Source organism: Bubalus bubalis, chromosome 5 (genome assembly GCF_019923935.1).
Source record: "Bubalus bubalis isolate 160015118507 breed Murrah chromosome 5, NDDB_SH_1, whole genome shotgun sequence".
NCBI classification, from domain to species: domain Eukaryota; kingdom Metazoa; phylum Chordata; class Mammalia; order Artiodactyla; family Bovidae; genus Bubalus; species Bubalus bubalis.
In genome coordinates, this window is record NC_059161.1 from 7,002,267 (window position 1) to 7,022,502 (window position 20,236).

Consider the following 20,236-nt stretch of genomic DNA (forward strand, 5'->3'; position numbering starts at 1 on the left):
TCTTTTCCTCCCTCCCAGACAAGCCTTTGATCTGCTTGCTTGGGTAGCTCTCCTGTTGGAAGACAGAGTTTATCAATAATTGTGTTGGATCCAGGGGAAGCTGGAAAACAAGTATCTTTTCTTAAGCCTTGTGATTCCTAATCTGAGGCTGGAGGCTGGTTAGCACATCCAGGAGAGGGAGACCATCCTCAGAGGGGCATGGGTGCTGGAATCAAGCATATCCCCCCACTGAGAAAATATAACACCAATAATGCAATTCTGTGGGAAAGAGGGAACGTTGGTAGACTGTGGCGCTCAAAGGAGATGATAACTTATTTATAGTCAAACTGGGAAAGATTTGCGACCTGACATATCTTCTATGCTCATCTTTTAAAAGCTTTCAGTAAATGCTAATATGTGTTTAGTTAGCTATAAAGAGAGCTATAGGAATTGATTAGTGCCCTCAGGGAGTTTATGGAAGTAGCGTGCTTACAAATTTTAACAACCGGTCCGGCAGGGGGAAAAATGCCCTATTTTCTAGCTTTTGCTAGTTTCCATGGTGTAAATACTCCCTCAGTGGTTGATTTTAAGCTTGAACATGAGGAATGGGGAAGAAATAGGCGCCATCAGCTCTTGTTAGCTAATATGAACTGGCTCGGAACACCAACGGTGTATGGTTTAACACACTAACCCGAGATAAACAGAAGCTCCTGGTCAATCGACTGATTGACATCAAATGGAAAATCTTTAACCAAGACCGAGAGGGGAGCATGTTTTAGGGGTAGCTGGAAAAATGCACAGTATCTATATCCCCTCTTCGACTTCCTTGGAAGCACAGAGATCTATAAAAAGTCAGAGCCTGCAAAGACTAGATAATCAAGACCCACTCCCTATTCCTCCTCTTACAGAAGGGGACCTGGGGCATGCAAGCGGAAATGATGTGTTATATACAGACTCTGCTCCAAACGTACCACTTTTGTGGATGGGTGTAATTTCCTTACCATCCGGTTGGGGGTATTGAGCAGGAACCTTGAGAAATGAACTACATTATTTTCAGAAAGAAAATCAAGCAGAACTTATTGGGGTCCTCCAAGCACCCATGGGAGAACAAGTCTGTGCAGTTGATGGAGGGTGGGTGAAGGTGCCGTCAGTGTGAAGGCACCCACTGTGTCTGAATTTGTTATTCAATGACTTGCCCTGAACACAAGCTTTCTTGCAGAACAGAAACAAACCCACAAGTCTGCCAGGCTCTGGCTGCCCTAGCCTTTGAATCATTGGTGAGAAATAAGCTCCGTCTAGGAGGAAAAAAAAAAAATACATTCCCGTGTGAAGAACCCTAGCAGTAATTTTCTGGGCGGGAGAACTACTGCTGTGTCTCTTGGGCAAATGTAATGGGATTGCAAAGTCTTTGGTGCTGAGAAAGCTCCAGCTTCTTCCTGCCTGTGATTCATGATCCCTGAGACAACGATGAGCAATGAAAAGTCAAAGGAACATCAAGTAAAGCTAGATTTAGGAAAATAACACATTACATTTAAATATCCATATATATTTAATCTGTGTTTAATAATGCAAGGAATACATTAGTCAAGGCTTAGGCAGATTCCACATTGATGTTAGTTACAGAACAGCCTGGCTCTCTAAAGTTTCCCAGCCTTGGTGCCACAGGAATGAAAACTTCTGGAGGAGTGAAGCGTGTCGTTGCAAACCTGGGGCTCTGCAGACATGCAAATGGGAGGTTTGTGGAGGTCACCACAAAGTCGAACTTGCTGCAGAGAAGAGAACTTGGGGTGAGCAGGAGAAACCTAAAGCTCCAGTCTCTGAACTGACTTGGTCTTTTGGCCACCCTCTGCAGGGCAGGGGATGGGAGGTAACATGATAGAGGGACAAAGGGACTAGGGTCTCTGTTCCAGCTATTATTTTATCTCCGATCTCCTCTCTCTCATCCTTGGGCTTTAATTCTAGACCACCAGATAGGGAATGGCTATGTGGGCCCCAGGAGAAAGTCAGAATAAGTCCCCAGAGTGCAATGCCAGGCCTCCAAGACTCTTGCTGCCATCTGGAGGGGGAGGCAGGTGAGTGTACTGGAGGATGAAGGAGGAATCACGAGCATGCCCAGCCTTTAGTGCCATCATGCTCCTCCAGAGCTGGAAAGGGAACCAGTGGGAACACAGCATAGCATATGCCAAGTAGCATCTGGGACCTGGAGAGAAATAAGGGGCTGGACTGCCAAAAAGTACAGAAATCCTTCTGCTTTGATTTGACCATCACCCAATATAACAATGATAAAGCCTCAATTACTTTGAGCTTGTCATGACTTCCTTATTCATTTGAGGGGGGCGAACTCTAAGTCCTTGACAACCTCAACTAAGGTGGTCTGAAAAGCAAAGTTAGAACAGAAAGGATCTCAAATAATAACCCAATCTCCCAACTTTACAGATAAGAAGACTGAGGCCGACAGAGGCCATGCAGCCCCTCCAAGTTTGCCCCATCAGTAAGTGGACAACCAGGATGAAAGCCCAAGTCTCTCACTGCAAGATCTGTCCATGCGCTCCCCTGACCTTCCTATGAAACCCTGCTATGGAACGAAGTCGCTAAGTCATACCCAACTCTTTGCGACCCCATGGACTATAGCCCACCAGGCTCCTCTGTCCTTTGGCTTTTTCAGGCAAGAATCCTGGAGTGGGTTGCCATTTCCTCCTCTATGGGACCTTCCTGACTTGGGGATCAACCCCGCATCTCCTGCATCTCCTGTAGTGGCAGATGGATTCTTTACCACTGAGCCATGGGTTTGGGCGGTCTGTAGAAAAGGAAGGCCAACGTGCCTTACATGCCAGGCACTGTGCTAAGGGCTTGAGTGTATATTATCTCCAAAAGATTAAATACTAACCTACCTCAGCAGAAGTTTACAGCCGAAAAGAAAGCTTGGCTCTGATTCTGGCTCTGCCCCCTTCCACTGTGAGGCGATGGGCTGGTCACTGTGCTTTTCTAGGTGCCGTTCTCCCCCGTCACCTGTAGAACCCCATAGGCCATTCATAGACTCACAGAGGAGGACTAGTCTAGTCCAAAGCAGAAAGGAAGGGACGAGGAGGAGGAAACCTAGGCTGGGGACGTGAACAGAGGTGAATCTCACAAACGCCTGGAGGAAGCAGAACTGTGACGAAGGTCCAGCTAGGAGCCCATATGTATCCTTGAGGAAGCCATGAAACACCTCCAAGTCTGTACTTGGGAGCATCCTTACTCCATTCCCTGTGAGAGTCTTCCTACGAATCGAAACAGTCCAAGCTGTTCCCAGAAAAGAATTGTGGGAGATGCAGGGAGCTAGGTTCTTTCAACCTTCCTTCTAAGAACTGAGTCCTTAAAGATTCAAGCCATCTGAAACTTCCTTATCCCCCAGAGGGCTACTCCCTTGGAGGGAAAGCAAATTACCTCTTAATGTCATTTAGGTTAAGTACCACTTTGAGAAGCATGCTCATTCTAGCAGTTGGCACTTGGGGGAAAAAAACAAAAACAAAAATATGAGCTGTGACTCACTAGTAATTTTGAGCCAAGTATTTTAAATTGGCTCAGGGCAGGAAAATGGCCGGGGGGTGGATAGGGAGGGGTGGGGAGGACCCACGTAGATGATGACCAAGATCTACCCAACTCAGGTCCAAAGAGGAAAGTCCAGGGGAGACTCTCAGAACATATGCTCCTGTTCTTGTGTCGCTGCCAGGAGCCTCCTAAATCATTGTGAAATGGCTGCTTTCTGCTTGCCTCCATCATGTATTATGGAGCATTAATAAATAATGGGAGGTTGTAGGACCAAAAGGCGGGAAAACCCAAAGGGAAGGTGATGGAGAGGCATAATTTAACAAGTAAATGAAAGAAGCTATTAAATCATAGTTAAATTATGTTGGCACTGGCAAAAAAAAAAAAAAAAAAAGTGTTTCCTGCTGCAAAATGCTTTCAATAAAAGATTGAAATTTCTCTCCTGGCTGACAAGAGGCATCCCCCGATCATAAGGATAGGAGTCTGAGGCCTGCGGTTTCTTTAGACAGAGAACTTGGGCAAGGGCTCTGAGGATGGAGAGTGTCAAGGTGTTTCTCAGTACATACTTGCTCTAGCATGAGCCCACGTTCAACATGTGATGCCCCATCCATGACCCAACTCTTGCTAGTGGCCTCACGAACCAGTTTGCTAGTCGCCGCCTATTTTCCCGTTGACTCCCTTGGGCATATTTTAGATTTCCCACCCTAGAGGAGGGGAGATTGAGGTTACCAAAGTTGTGACTTAAAAATAACTCTTTGTATGTACCGCGTTCTGCCTTCTCAATTACCATCATATCCATTAACACTTTGAGATTTACCATAATGCTGCTAGGTAGGGGGTAAACTCAGCAGGGAAGCTATACCCAGTTTATCTCTGTGTGCCCAGAGATCAGAAAACTGCACATTTTATAAAACTGAGTCAGAGGAATGGAGAGATGTATCATACCTGGAGAGGTGGGGGAGTGAATGAATTCTCATCTTATAGCTGAGAGGCTCGGAGAGTCTAAGTGGCTTGCCCAAGACTGAACTGTACAGCGTGGGAGTTGTAACCAAGCAGCCACACTTTCAAAAACTCAACCCTGGGCTCTTTCAACACAACACATTGTCTCTCTTCAAGGTCACGCAGTAAACTAGATCAGAGCCTGGACTCACAGAAGCAGAAAAGGGACACGTTTTTCTCTGTTGGGGCTATCTTTCTGATGGTGGCGTAGACTGCTGTTGGGTATTTGAAGGACCTTGAGGTCTCTCTATCTGAAGGAAGCTTCCAGAATCCTTTGGCAGAAGAGCCACACAGAAGCCAGGCCACTACACAGTAAGGCTCTCCCTTTCCTTGTTTCCAGGGATGTTTGCTCGAGTGTTGGCAGGAACACTTGCTGCCATTCAATTTCTCAGACATGCTCAGGCCCCAAGCCCCAGTGGGAGAAGTGTGTGCATCAACACGCCAGGGGAATAAAGTCATGGCAGAGTAGATTTGTTTAGACAGGCAGGCTTAGCAGTCTAACAGGGTGTGCAAGACAGCCATGCTACCCTGCATTTTAAAAATGAGCTACTTGGCAAACATATCAGGCAGTCAGGGGATAAGTCTATCCAGGGTTCCTGAACGGTCGAGGGTACAGGGGTGGTGCGAGCATCTTTCATGAAGGGGCCTCTGAACCTCTCTCCAGACAACAGCAGTTGCACCAAACTATGCTTGCTCGGAAGAATCTTTCCACCAGGAAAAAAGATAAGAAGATTACCTAGAGGCCCACACTCACTAATGAGAAGCTCTGCAGTGGGCTTCAGCATGGGAGAGAACCAGGCTCCAGCTCTTATAACTTGCTACTTAAGTAATTTTGAATGAGTTATCTAACCTCTTTGAGCCTCGATTTCTTCTTCTTTTAAATGAGAATATCTGAACCTACTGAATCCATTAGTGTCAGATTCAGCTACAGGTGACAGAAACTCGAAAACCCCAAGGGACTTAAGATGTTAAAGAGAATAAAAATAACCTGGATGCAAGCAGTTCAGATGAGTAGGATGGCTCCACAAGTCATCAGGACTCAAGGCTGCTTTTATCCGACTGTCCCACCATCCTGCCACACTGTCCCACTTATACCACATGGTTCAAGATGGCTTTGCCAGCTCCAGGCACTCTGTCCAAAGTCCAGTCATCAGGCAAGAGGGGAAAGCACCATCCTCGCTTTAAGGGTATTTCTCAGAAGTTCCCCATAGCCCTTCCTCTTAGAGTCCACTGGCCAGAACTTAGTCGCACAAGCCATATCTCCATGCAAGACAGGCTGGGAGATTTAGTTTTTATTTCTAATGTCCAGGTACCCAGCCAAAGCTCAGAGGTTTCATTTCTTATTAAAAGCGGGAGTTCAGCATCAGGGCAACAATCAATAAAGTCTCTTGTGTGTAATTTACAGGACAAAATGAGACAATGGCTGTAAATCATCTGCTCAGAGCCTTGCATGTAGGTAGGGCTTGGTAAATGCTGATGTCTGCTATGGTTAAGGTTGATGTACATTCACTCAGGAATAGATTTCTGTGGGAGATTCTTGGCAATGCCCAATACTTGACTTCATCCCAAGGACACTGTGTCATTCCATCAAATATATCATTCTGATCAAAGTGAAGGTCCCAGTTAAGTCAAAGAGTGAACTTGGAGAGGGCTCAGAGGAGAGAAATGCAGATGAGTAAAAGCACTAATAAACAGCACTTACGAGAGACAGATGAAGGAAGCCATGGAGATTTCAACCAGAAGGCAGGGGTCTTCAGAGTTGCAATATCTATTTTATCAGTGACGGCGGCCAAATTTCACTTTCCTCCGCTGATGGGAAAAGCAAAGAAAAAATATGAAACAAAGTGAGAACTGGATACCTGGGGTTCTCATGTATATAAATTTTCGTGCGGGGGAAAAAGATGGAGGAGGGGGAAGAATTGCTTTATTGGCATCTCGTGGTTGGCTATCCAATAGGTTATTTCTTGAATATAAGAAGAACCGTAATCTTGCTGGAGGAATATGAGTATTAAGGCTGTATCAGTCAAGGTTCTTCTCCAGAAAGAGAGAGAGACCCAGAGAGATGGATTGATTTTAAATAATTGGCTCATAAAATTGTGTAGGCTAGCAAGTCTCAATCTGCAGAGTCGGCCTGCAGGCTGGAGACCCAGGAAAGAGTTGATGTTGTAGCTTGAGTCCAAAGGTAGTCTGCCACGGCCTGGGGAATTCTCTCTACCTTGGAAGAGGACAGCATTTTTCTTAAAGTGTTCAACTGATTGGATGAGGGCCACTCACATGACGAAGAGTAATCTACTTTACTCAAAGTCTCTGGTGCTTAAATGTTAAACTCATCTAAAAAACACCTCCATAGAGCATTCAGGTGAGCTTGGTCAAATATCCAGGTACCATGGCCTAGCCACTTTGATACACAAAATCAACCATCACAAAGACCACTGGAGTCTGATCCAGCAACAGTCATATTCAGTTGGGTAACTCTTTTTGCGCTCAGGTTCTTTTTGCTTGAAAAGTCTTTAGGAGACAAATAGATGACAAATACTTAGAAATATTTTAAAATACAAAAGACGTACATCAATGAAGGAGTCGGTCTCAAGAAACCAGTCATGGGTTTTCATGTCAGAACTGAAAAACAATTAAAAACAAAAAGACAGAGGGTGGGAGGTTAGGTCTTCAGCCTGGACAGCCTGGAACAGAACGAAATGACAGGAAATGATCACAGCCAGGAAGTGGCTGGCTGATGAGAAGTCTGTGACTAACTAAAGCAGTAGATGGATATTTCATAGAAATTTTCATTGACTTTTTGTCCTCATTGTTTCCAGTGGATCCAAGGTAGCTAGGGGAGGAGATACAGTGAGTGAGTGAACACACTGAGTATGTGAGTGTGTATGTGTTTACGTTTGAAATGCATTTAGACCAAAGAAAGAAGAATAGACAGGAGAAGCATAAGAATATCAATATTTTTTAATTTATTTTTATCAAAGTAGAGTTGATTTACAATGTTGTATTAATTTCTCTGGTATAGTGAAATGACTCAACTATGCACAAATATACATTCTTCCTATTGTGGTTTATCCAAGGATATTGTATATAATTCTGTGTACTATACATTAGGACCTTGTTAATTCATTCTATATGTAATAGTCTGTACATACTAACCCTAAACCCCTAGTCCACCCCTCCCCACTTCTCCTCCCCCCAGCAACCACGACTCTGCTCTCTGTGTCTGTGAGTCTGTTTCTGCTTTGTAGGTAAGTTTGTTTATGCCATATGTTATTTTCCGCATATAAGTGAAATCACATGGTATTTGTCTTTCTTTTTCTGACCTATTTCACTTAGTATGATAATCTCTAGTTGCATCCATGTTGCTGCAAATGGCATTATTTTGTTCTTTTTTTATGACTGAGTAATATTCCATAGTGTATATACACCATATCTTCCTTATCCATTTATCTGTTCATGGGATATTTAGGTTGCATCCATGTTTTGACTATTGCAAATAGTAGTCCTATGAACATAGGGGGTGCTTGTATCTTTGAATTATAGTGTTGTCCAGCTTTATGCCTAGAAATGGGATTACTGTATCATATGGTAATTCTATTTTTAATATTCTGAGGAAGAAAATATCAATATTTGAGAGATTTGCTTTCTTGATGTGAAAAACAACATGTGAAACTGAGGAAATCTCAGTGTCCCCCTTGACTTTCCATGACCAGAGAAAGAAAAGAGAAACTACGAGAGGTTTGTGAGGTGCTGTGAAGACAACGATCATCTTCCCTCGCTGCTGGTGCTTCTCCTTGGAAGACGTGCCGTGGGCCATCCCTGGGGTTGGAGCACTGGCGGGGCAGGCACGTTGAACAGAGACCAGCCTGGCATGAAGAGCTGCAGGCCATCAAGGCCAGGAAGGATGCCTTCAGCACAAATCCAAGTCCTGAGCAGAGGCCAGGAGGATTCGTCCAAAGCCCAGCCACGATCATGCCTTGCAGAGCTCAGAAGACTCGAGAGGCTCCCATGGCCAGATGGCTTCAGTGCTGCTCTCTTTGCCTTTCCCAGCATGGCCCTAGCTTCCTGTTTGGGCCTTCCCTGCTGCTCTGTGCCTGCTAGGGATCAGCATGCCAGCCCAGCCTTCCCAGTTCTGGCTCCCTGAAACTTCTCCATGTTTTCCCACCTTGTGGATTTTCCTGGTGTCATATCTTTAGGCTGGAATCCTTCTTCCTGTCCCTCAACCCACCCACCGAGCTTTCCAAACCCAGTGCTGTGCTGCCTTCATCACCTAGTCCTTTCTTTTTCATTTTAATTGCAAGAAGAATGAATCTATAATGAAATACTCATTCATCAAGAAAGTATAAAGTAAAAAATTTCTCCACACTGCGCTTCCCACGGCCACTACCAAGAACAACATCCTGGCATGTCCCCAGTGCCAGGGATGAGGGCTTGGTGGGCATCTAAAGCCCTGTGATCCCCTCACTTAGGTAAGGAGGTAAGATCTCTCCAGCCTCTGAAGTGCATTGGCACTTAGTATCCTTGTTATGATATGTTATCTTGTTCTGCATTGTGTTACAGTCGTGCTGTGCTTAGGCACTCTGTCGTGTCCATCTCCTTGTGACCCCATGGACTGTAGCCCACCAGGCTCCTCTGTCCATGGGATTCTCCAGGCAAGAATACTAGAGTGGGTTGCCATGCCTTCCTGTTAGTACAGTACAGTATTGAAGTTATATATATACTTACCTTGACTGACCTCTGCACTCACTCAAATGTAACTTATTTGAGGATCCTCTGTGTTTCACCTTTGCAGAGCATAGGACAACTGGCTCCATATTTGATTTAGCGAACCAAACCTCTGTGAGCTCCTGCCCTAGGTCCTATTCAGCTAAGAACCAAAGAGGAAAAAGAAAACACAATCCAATCTTTGAGGAATCTGCAGCTTAGGTGATCTTTCCCTTCTACCAGACAACCAACAAAAATATTTGTGGAATGTTTGGATACTAACTATAGTAGATGGGGAAAGAGTGTCAGACTTTATTTTTCTGGGCTCCAAAATCACTGCAGATGGTGACTGCAGCCATGAAATTAAAAGACACTTACTCCTTGGAAGGAAAGTTATGACCAACCTAGAGAGCATATTCAAAAGCAGAGACATTACTTTGCCAACAAAGGTTCGTCTAGTCAAGGCTATGGTTTTTCCAGTGGTCATGTATGGATGTGAGAGTTGGACTGTGAAGAAGGCTGAGCGCCGAAGAATTAATGCTTTTGAACTGTGGTGTTGGAGAAGACTCTTGAGAGTCCCTTGGACTGCAAGGAGATCCAACCAGTCCCTTCTGAAGGAGATCAGCCCTGGGATTTCTTTGGAAGGAATGATGCTAAAGCTGAAACTCCAGTACTTTGGCCACCTCATGAGAAGAGTTGACTCATTGGAAAAGACTCTGATGCTGGGAGGGATTGGGGGCAAGAGGAGAAGGGGACGACAGAGGATGAGATGGCTGGATGGCATCACTGACTCGATGGACGTGAGTCTCAGTGAACTCTGGGAGTTGGTGATGGACAGGGAGGCCTGGCATGGTGCGATTCATGGGGTGGCAAAGAGTCGGACACGACTGAGTGACTGATCCGATCTGATCTGATCTGATAGTAGAATAGGCTTCCCTGGTGGGTCAGTAGTAAAGAATCTACCTGCCAATGCAGGAGACCCTGCCTTCAATCCCTGGTCCAGGAAGATCCCCTGGAGATGGAAATGGCAACCCACTCCAGTATTCTTGCCTGGGAAATCCCATGGACAGAGGACCCTGGTGGGCTCCGGTTTGTGGGGTGGCTAAAGAGTTGGACACAATTTAACGACTAAACAACAATACAAAAGCAGTAGACCTCGAGGAGACAGTACTCCTTTGAGGGAAAAAAAATGCTAATCAAAAATAGTAGGAGCACTTGAAAAGCAATCAGCAAGTATGAACACCTGACGCTGAGTTAAAAATGGGGAGTGGGTGGAGAGCAGGGAATAAGAAGGAATGTGAAGAGGGGAGGGGTTCAGATGGAAACTCTCTAGAGGAGAGTGGCTGAGGGGGTGGTGGAGCACCTGGGATGTTATTTATGATGCACTGAATGCTGTCAACAGCATTCTTCCAGAGAATTCTGCCTGCAAGGGGAAATCATTTAAAAAGGATGCCTACCACACTAGACTAGATGAAGCCTTCTAGCTTCTAGTTGAATCCTTCTAACCCTGGAGATAAATTTATTTTTCTGTTGATCTTTCCTGGTCTTTGGTCATCAGCTATTATCTATATTTTCAGTAAGTGTAGCATATATTTAGTAAAAAGGCTTTGATGTCAGAAAGGCCAGGGTTCAGATGTCGACTCTGAGTTCACTGGGCACCAGAGCAAATGAGAGCCTGAACTTTCCATCTGAAAAATGGAAATAAAAGCACCTAACACATAGGGCTGTTGTGAGATGAAATTTGACTGCATTTGGGAAATGATTTAGCCCAGTATGTGGCACAAAGCATGGGGTCAATGAACAGGAGCTATTTTTATCATTAGGCCCTTTACCTCTAACTAGAACATAGTCATTTCCTAGAGAGAGAGGGCTCTGAGCTTCTAGACACAAGCCAGATTCCCACAGGCTAAGAGCACTCATGAACTACCACTGAGGTTCCTGCCTGAAGAAGACTCCTCCCAAAGGAGATGGAAATACACAAGTTCCTATAGCAGCTCATCACGGATGGAGCCAAGAACTGAGATGGGTGGACGACACTCTCCCACAAAGTATTAAAAGATGGTTGAAGAGCCATAAAAGGGATGGAAAGAGAGTAGGAGTGTGAATGACCAAAGAGAAAGAACGATGACCGAAGGCACCAAAGTGCCTTCATTAGACTGAAGGCACTTGAACTGCATTGTCTCAAACTCATTTTCTCTAGTTTTCTCAAGACAGGGTTAAATATCTTCGATGGAAAGAAGATATTTCTGTAAAATACGACATTTGTGTAAGAAGCCAGATCATGGCTTGTGTGAAACTACAGCTGTAAGACAATGATCTGAAATCTTGGGAGAAGTGAACTCAAATCTTTGTCCTGATCCAAAGGAAAAATACTATTCACACAAAGAAGAGATGAAAATAGATGATTTGTTCCAGTTTCCTTGGGGCTTAAAAATGCATATTTTTATACCAAATCTCATTCTATGTACTATATACAAGATCAAGCTTGGGGGAGACGAGATCAATATTGAAACCTCTGCCTGAGATCTCATTTCTTTAATACCTTTCTCATATCCTTTAGTGGTAGAAACAGAGCTAATCTCTTTCAAAAAGTTGTTTTGCATTTTTTGATGGGGGAGAATTAAATTGAATTAGATGGCTCTGGAGTGGTTATTAGAACCATTAGATTTGGCATAATGGATATACCTTAGAGAAAACATTTACATAAGGAAATCAAAGCTGGACTCATATTTTATCCAGTACTCTGACCTCTATTGAATTCTGACAAGCAGAATTTAGCTGAATATTTCTTAAGATGGTGCATGTAACAAAATGCATTCCCTAAGATATTTATATAATTCAATATTTCCTTTTGCTCAATAGAAAAACTGCCAAGAGAGAGAGAAAGAGAGTGGGGTGGGGGGTGGACAGAGAGAGAGAGAGAGAGATCTTTTCAAATATTTATAAACATATTTTTCATCTGGATCCTTATTTGAATTTTACTCTCATTTAGAATACAGTTCGGACAACTCCATCATTAATACCAGTTCTGGCAATATTCCATGAAAAGACACCAGTGTAACACAAAAATCTAGATGTGAAGACGATTATGATGTCATATTTTAAAAAGAAAAAGAGAATTAAAAGAAGAGACCTATCTGAAACCATCAGAAATAAAATTCTCTTTGGGATAAAATGGTCTCTTCCAGAAACGCAGCCATTTAAAATAAGATTAAAGTGGTATTTTATAAGAACTAAAGCAGAATATAAATGATCTCTCCCTGAATGAACTCAAATTTGCATACAATGGAAGGTAAAAGAAAAAGAGGGCATTTTTAGGCTATCAGACTGAAAAAACTTCTGCACTATGTCCAACAATTTCTCAACATACAATCCTACATCAATAACATCAGGGGGTCCGTGTTAATGAAGAAAATTCTAGGGCTCCAGGACCTCAGAATCAGAATATGTTTGGGGGAGAGGGAGAGATTCTGCATTTTAAACAAGCCTTCACTGATGGTGAAAACCTCTGGTTTGGGGGATACAGGTAAACCCAGACAGAACTAAGAGCAGGCTGCTGGCCCCAAGAACCACCATCTATACTCAGTAGTCCTGAGTTCAAGCTCTTCCTATCTCTAGCAAAGTGACCTTAAGCTTAATCACCTAATTAAGTCCCAAGTCAATCGCCCAGCTTTCTCATGTATAAAATAGGATCGTTTGTTTCACAGCTTTGAGAACTTCTATGAAGGTTCTTCTTTGTTACCCCCAGTGTTGTTATGTGGCCAAATGTGTGATAATCAATGGTACTCTTGTTTAACTATCAACATGGCGCTGTCAAGAGAAGCAATGTAGAGATCACAAACTAAATGCTGTAGCCAGAAAATAACTAGCTAGTAAAATTCTATATGGTCATCAAATGCGTGTCAAGAGTAAATATGAATCAGTCTGTTGGCACACACTCAGATGAAAAGAATATTGATGGGAAAGACAAGGCAGAATTAATTTGGGATAAGGCCATGATGATGCATGAATAATCAGACCAGGGTGGTTGCCAGGAAGTATGTGGTTTTGTTTCTCCGGAGGCATCTGGATGATGAGGATTGGTGAGAGGGGGACGTGGACAGGTGAGATCTGGGAACTGAAATCAGAGAGGAACAGAGACATCTCCAAAGACTTGTGTCTGAGATGAAGGCCATCAGATGGAGGAAGGTGACGCAGACATGGCAATTGGAAACCACAGCAAAGGGACAATGAAGAACCCCAAGCTAAAGTTTGCTTCTAACTCTGAAGCGAATCATCAGCATGCCATGAGAGATGAAACTTTAAAATATTTCCCTGACCACAGGTGATGCAAGCTTGTTGAAAATCACAGCCTTGCTCTCCTTTCAGGTTTCCTACAACTGTGGAGGGAGGGTGTGCGGGGCGGGGGGGGAGGAAAAGAGGGGAGGAGGCCGTTCTGCCTCTTCTGGAATGGGAACCAGAAACATCAGGATCAAACGTCATTTCATTCCAAAAGGGTAGAGCTCTGGTTTCCTTCGTGTCAAGCTCTTGGAATTTAAATTTAAACTGAAGATTCCTGCCCTTGAATCCCAGATACTTTGGTGTTCTTCCTGGGAAGTTCTGTTCCGTGCCTAGCTTTTAGTCACTGTGCTCTCTCGTCTGAGAAGGCCCTTCCTTACCCCTGTCCCTGACCTTCGAAGTCCAAATTATCGCTAAGGACCAATTCTAGGTGTCAGTGCATCGACTGCCCTCCTCTTCACTACATCCATCACCCCCTGCTCTCTGACCTGTGTTCATGGTAGGCATCTGCGTGAGTCTATGTAAAGAAGGTTCCTGGAAGTCAGGGACTACATCTGATCCACTGTGTGTCTCTTTAGATGCTTTCTTCCATGTAGAAGGAATGCTCAAAACGCATTTATAATGATACCCCCCTCATCCTATATCTTTACTGGACCTTGGGGTATTCTTTGACCTGAATGACAGAACATTATTCAACAGACCCAACAAAGAAATAAACAGCCATGGGGTTCTCTGAACCTTACAGCACGATCTATAGAAGGCTGCTTCTGTGTCAGCAAGCCAGAGGATCACAGTAAACCGCTGCCTTAACCAGAGACCTTTGTTCAGTTCAGTTCAGTCCCTCAGTCGTGTCCGACTCTTTGCAACCCCATGAACTGCAGCACGCCAGGCCTCCCTGTCCATCACCAACTCCCGGAGTTCACCCAAACTCTTGTCCATTGAGTCAGTGATGCCATCCAGCCATCTCATCCTCTGTCATCCCCTTCTCCTCCTGCCCCCAATCCCTCCCAGCATCAGAGTCTTTTCCAATGAGTCAACTCTTTGCAGGTGGCCAAAGTATTGGAGTTTCAGCTTTAGCATCAGTCCCTCCAAAGAAATCCCAGGGCGGGTCTCCTTTAGAATGGACTGGTTGGATCTCCCTGTACTCCAAGGGACTCTCAAGAGTCTTCTCCAATACCACAGTTCAAAAGCATCAATTCTTCAGTGCTCAGCCTTCTTCACAGTCCAACTTTCACATCCATACATGACCACTGGAAAAACCATAGCCTTGACTAGACGGACTTTTGTTGGCAAAGTAATGTCTCTGCTTTGGAATATGCTATCTAGGTTGGTCATAACTTTCCTTCCAAGGAGTAAATGTCTTTTAATTTCATGGCTGCAGTCACCATCTGCAGTGATTTTGGAGCCCAGAAAAATAAAGTCTGACACTGTTTCCACTGTTTCCCCATCTATTTCCCATGAAGTGATGGGACCAGATGCCATGATCTTCGTTTTCTGAATGTTGAGCTTTAAGCCAACTTTGTCACTCTCCTCTTTCACTTTCTTCTTTTTTTTTTTTTTGAAGACACAAAACTTAATTTAATAGAAATTTTGTTTGTAGTTCTTACATTCTCAGCATGAGCTGAGCTAGAACCTGCTGCCCCAACTCAGAAGTGGCCCAGTCCTGGGGGCAGGGAGAAAGGGGAAGGGATCAGAGCTAAGGCCTTAAGAGCCCCATTCTTCCTCAGTGCTGGGGGGCTGGGGATGCCACCCTCTTCTCCTACCCCACCCTCTGGGATCCAGGAAGAATAGATGGAATTTTGGGCCTGGGGCTTCTCCTCCACACCACATCCCACCCTGAGTCCCCAAGCTGGAAGGGAACTTAGGGATCTGGAGTGAAGGGGACAGAAGAAAGCAAAGATGTCATTCAAGACAGATGAAGGCCAGGGGTGAGGGCTGAAGAGAATCAGAGACAAAATGCCAGTAAAAAAAAAAAAGTTTAAAAAAGGGGGGGAGGGGGGAGCCAAAAACAAAATCCACCCCAAATTGGAACCCGCCTGGAAAAAAATCAAAGTTCTCCAGTCTCATAGAGACATTATTTGGTGCAGCCGGCTCTGCGGCAGGAGCGCTCAGGCCTCAGTCCAGCCCTGGAAGCAGAGGTGGCCCCTACAGCTCATCCTTGGCCTGGCCAGAGGCAGCATCTTCTTCCTCCTCCTCTTCCTTCTCATCTTCATCCTCCTCATCCTCATCCTTGTCTTCGTCGTCATCTTTGTCTGCCTCTTCCTCCTCCTTGCCTTTCTTCTCCTCCTCCTCCTTGTGTATCCTCTGCTCTTCATCCTGCTTGTCCTTCATTTGCTTTTCTGCTGCCTTTGTAACACCCCACGTCTTGTTGCCAAACTCCTCAGCATATGCTTCATCGTTGGTGATGAGGAAGTTGTCAAAGATGGTGCCAGACTTGACCTGCCAAAGATCCAAGCCTAGAACATCGAAGTTTTCATAGGCATAGATGTTGCTGTCAGGGGAATACTCAGGGTTGTCAATCTCTGGATGGATCCAAATGCCCTTGTACTCTGGGTTGTCGATCTGCCTGGGTTTCCACTCCCCCTTGTACTCTGGGTTCTGAATAACAGGTGGTTCCCACTCTCCGTCCATCTCTTCATCCCAGTCCTCAGGTTTCTTAGCATCAGGGTCAGGAATGTGCTCAGGCTTGTCCCAATCCTCAGGCTTGGAGTCTGTGGGGTCATCGATCTTGGCGCGATCGTCCCAGTCTTCAGGCTTAGCGGCATCAGGATCCTTTATCTTCTTGGGTGGCAAGAAATCCCAATCGTCCTCCAAGGAGCCTGACTCCACCTGGCTGTTGTCAATCTTCACCTCATAGGTATTATTAGGCCGCACAATCAACGTGTACAGGTGGGTGAATTCATCGTCCTTGCAGCGGATATCCTTGTTGATCAGCACATTCTTGCCCTTGTAGTTGAAGATGACATGAACCTTCTTGGTGCCGCGGCCACAGATGTCCGGGCCAAACATTATGTTGTATTCGGAGTCTCCGTGCATGTCTGTCTGATCCAAACCAGCTGGAAACAGCTTCACATAGCCGCCCCCACAGTCGATGTTCTGCTCGTGTTTCACCGTGAACTGCACCACCAGCGTCTGACCCTTGTTGCTGAAGGGCTCAAATCTCGCCGACAGAGCGCAGAACCGGGCATCCTGGCTAGTCTGCAGGCCTTTATCTTTCTCTTGGTCACCATAGAACTTGCCAGAACTGAGAACAAATTTGCCAAAATCCGGTTTGTGCTTGGATTCGATCCAGCGCTCGGTCCACCCGTCTCCGTCCAGAAACTGCTCCTTAAAGTAAACGGTGGGATCAGCGGCGGCCAGGCCGAGAAGGCCGAGCAGCAGCGGCACGGGTAGCAGCATGGCGGGCCGAGGGGGCGGTGGTGCGCCGGCCCTTTAAGTTGCTCGTTCGGCAGCAGCTCTGCAGTGGGGACCTCCTCTTTCACTTTCATCAAGAGGCTTTTTAGTTCCTCTTCACTTTCTGCCATAAGGGTGGTGTCATCTGCATATCTGAGGTTATTGATATTTCTCCCGGCAATCTTGATTCCAGCTTGTGCTTCTTCCAGCCCAGCGTTTCTCATGATGTACTCTGCATAGAAGTTAAATAAGCAGGGTGACAATATACAGCCTTGACGTACTCCTTTTCCTATTTGGAACCAGTCTGTTGTTCCATGTCCAGTTCTAACTGTTGCTTCCTGACCTGCATATAGGCTTCTCAAGAGGCAGATCAGGTGGTCTGGTATTCCCATCTCTTTCAGAATTTTCCACAGTTGATTGTGATCCACACAGTCAAAGGCTTTTGCATAGTCAATAAAGCAGAAATAGATGTTTTTCTGGAACTCTCTTGCTTTTTCCATGATCCAGCGGGTGTTTGCAATTTGATCTCTGGTTCCTCTGCCTTTTCTAAAACCAGCTTGAACATCAGGAAGTTCACGGTTCACGTATTGCTGAAGCCTGGCCTGGAGAATTTTGAACATTACTTGACTAGCGTGTGAGATGAGTGCAATTGTGTGGTAGTTTGAGCATTCTTTGGCATTGCCTTTCTTTGGGATTGGAATGAAAACTGACCTTTTCCATTCCTGTGGCCACTGCTGAGTTTTCTAAATTTGCTGGCATATTGAGTGCAGCACTTTCACAGCATCATCTTTCAGGATTTGGAATAGTTCAACTGGAATTCCATCACCTCCCCTAGCTTTGTTCATAGTGATGCTTTCTAAGGCCCACTTGACTTCACAATTCCAGGATGTCTGGCTCTAGGTCAGTGAGCACACCACTGTGATTATCTGGGTCATGAAGCTCTTTTTTGCACAGTTCTTCTGTGTATTCTTGCCACCTTTTCTTAATATCTTCTGCTTCTGTTAGGTCCATACCATTTCTGTCCTTTATCGAGCCCATCTTTGCATGAAATATTCCCTTGGTATCTCTAATTTTCTTGAAGAGATCTCTAGTCTTTCCCATTCTGTTGTTTTCCTCTATTTCTTAGCATTGACCACTGAGGAAGGTTTTCTTAGCTCTCCTTGCTATTCTTTGGAACTCTGCATTCAGATGCTTATATCTTTACTTTTCTCTTTTGCTTTTCACTTCTCTTCTTTTCACAGCTATTTGTAAGGCCTCCCCAGACAGCCATTTTGCTTTTTTGCATTTCTTTTCCATGGGGATGGTCTTGATCCCTGTCTCCTGTACAATGTCACAAACCTCCATCCATAGTTCATCAGGCACTCTATCTCTCAGATCTAGGCCCTTAAATCTATTTCTCACTTCCACTGTATAATCATAAGGAATTTTATTTAGGTCATACCTGAATAGTCTAGTGGTTTTCCTTACTTTCTTCAATTTAAGTCTGAATTTGGCAATAAGGAGTTCATGGTCTGAGCCACAGTCAGCTCCTGGTCTTGTTTTTGCTGACTGTATAGAGCTTCTCCATCTTTGGCTGCAAAGAATATAATCAGTCTGATTTCGGTGTTGACCATCTGGTGATATCCATGTGTAGAGTCTTCTCTTGTGTTGTTGGAAGAGGGTGTTTGCTATGACCAGTGTGTTCTCTTGGCAAAACTCTATTAGCCTTTGCCCTGCTTCACACCTTTGTTAGGCGGGATCATCTATTATTGAAGGGCGAGAGCCTAGGACTCCTGTCTGGTCTTTCTCTGCTGTCAGACTTGCCCTTTCTAATGCAGCTGCATGTGGTCAGGGTAGATGCCTCTGCTCGGTGTACACTGGCAGGTCTGGCCTGTACTTGGAATTCTCTCTACTGGTTGCCTATTGTAGGAGCTCCCTACAGACTGAAGTCATAACAGATCAAATCAAGGAGAGTAAAATATGTCAAGTGTCTGAATAGGAATCCTCTAGACTCTAGAAGGAACTGGTCAGGTGCAACTCCAGTTCCTATGCTGGTTTCCACCCAGGGCTTGGCTATGAACATTCTAGTGAGTGTGTCCATATTAACTGGGATTCTCAAGCAGGAAAATTTGATCTCAGTTTCTGTTCTTAGGGGGCTCAAAGACTGTCTGAGCTGGAGGGGAATTTCAGATCACTCAATCCAACACCTTATATCAGTAAGAGACAGAAATCAGAGAGGGGAAGGGACTTCCTCAAAGGATAGAATCTATCAGTGGCAAAGTGGGACCACAGCGCTCAAGTTTTCCGCTTCTCCATCCAGTCTTCCACTTCTAAGGAAAGCAACACTTCGTTTTCCCATATAAAGGATCCCGGCAGACACTTTCACATCCATTTCTAGCAGAGTCCAACTTCCCACTGGGTTTACCAACCGGTCAAGAAACCGCACCACCCCCCCCCCCCATTAGAATATAGTGCATGCAAGGAGAACTCACTTGAACAAGCAAACGTGTCCTGCTGGATCTCCACCGCTTCTCCAGCAGCCTCTTCCCTGTATGCCAGCCCGCCCACCCCCCTAGGCTGTCTTCACCCATCACCTTCTCAGAGGGTGCTTCTCCAGTACCCTTATCCAGCCTGTGCCCCACATACACACACCTGCTGATTATATCCTATCTCCATGATTTTTCTGTCTCCGCGGTGAGTTTTGTGAATTGAGATTATGGTATTTATTTCGCTTTCTGTCTTCTCATACCAGAGCACAAGCCCCACAAGGCCAGGGATCTTCTCTGTAGTGTCTCCCACACCTGGAAGACTATCGGGTGCAGAGCTGGTACTTGGTTATTGCCTGTTGTATAAAGGAGTGAAGGAATGAACAGAAAAGGAATAGAAATCTGGGCTGTCACTTACAGATAGACACAATCTGCACACAGAGGGAGGGGAGAAATCATCTTTTCTTATGGACCCTAGACTTGCCAGCAAAGTCTAGAATGTTAACACAACGGCCACATTCTCTCTGTTAGCTACAAATCAAGGGGGAAAGGCAATAATGTTGGGCCAAACCTTGCAACCACCTTGTCCAATTTATTCAAAAGTCTGGTGTAGAAATTTTAGTCCAATAAGGATATACCATTGTTGGCACTATACGCAGGCACACAGGGAGTGTGCACACACACACATATACACTCACTCAGACCCTCCTCTTTCCTCCCACCTACTGATACTCTAACAGCTCTCAAGCTAAAACTGACATGATGTTGCTAAGTATCTCAGAGGAACCACATATCCTCGGAACTCAAGAGAGCAGAGAGGCTGGGCTATTGGGAAAAAAGTATATTTGTCATTTTTCACAGGAAAAATATTTGTTTAGTCTAAGAACTAGCAA

At 44.9% G+C, this 20,236-nt stretch overlaps 1 protein-coding gene across 1 annotated transcript; it reads right to left on the reverse strand.

Annotated features, from left to right (window-relative positions):
- Positions 1–15,153: 15,153 nt before the first annotated feature.
- Positions 15,154–16,953, reverse strand: LOC102398705 (calreticulin). The gene has a single exon (XM_044942651.2). The coding sequence runs from the start codon at positions 16,882–16,884 to the stop codon at positions 15,631–15,633; it is 1,254 nt and encodes a 417-aa protein (XP_044798586.2). The 5' UTR covers positions 16,885–16,953; the 3' UTR covers positions 15,154–15,630.
- Positions 16,954–20,236: the final 3,283 nt, after the last annotated feature.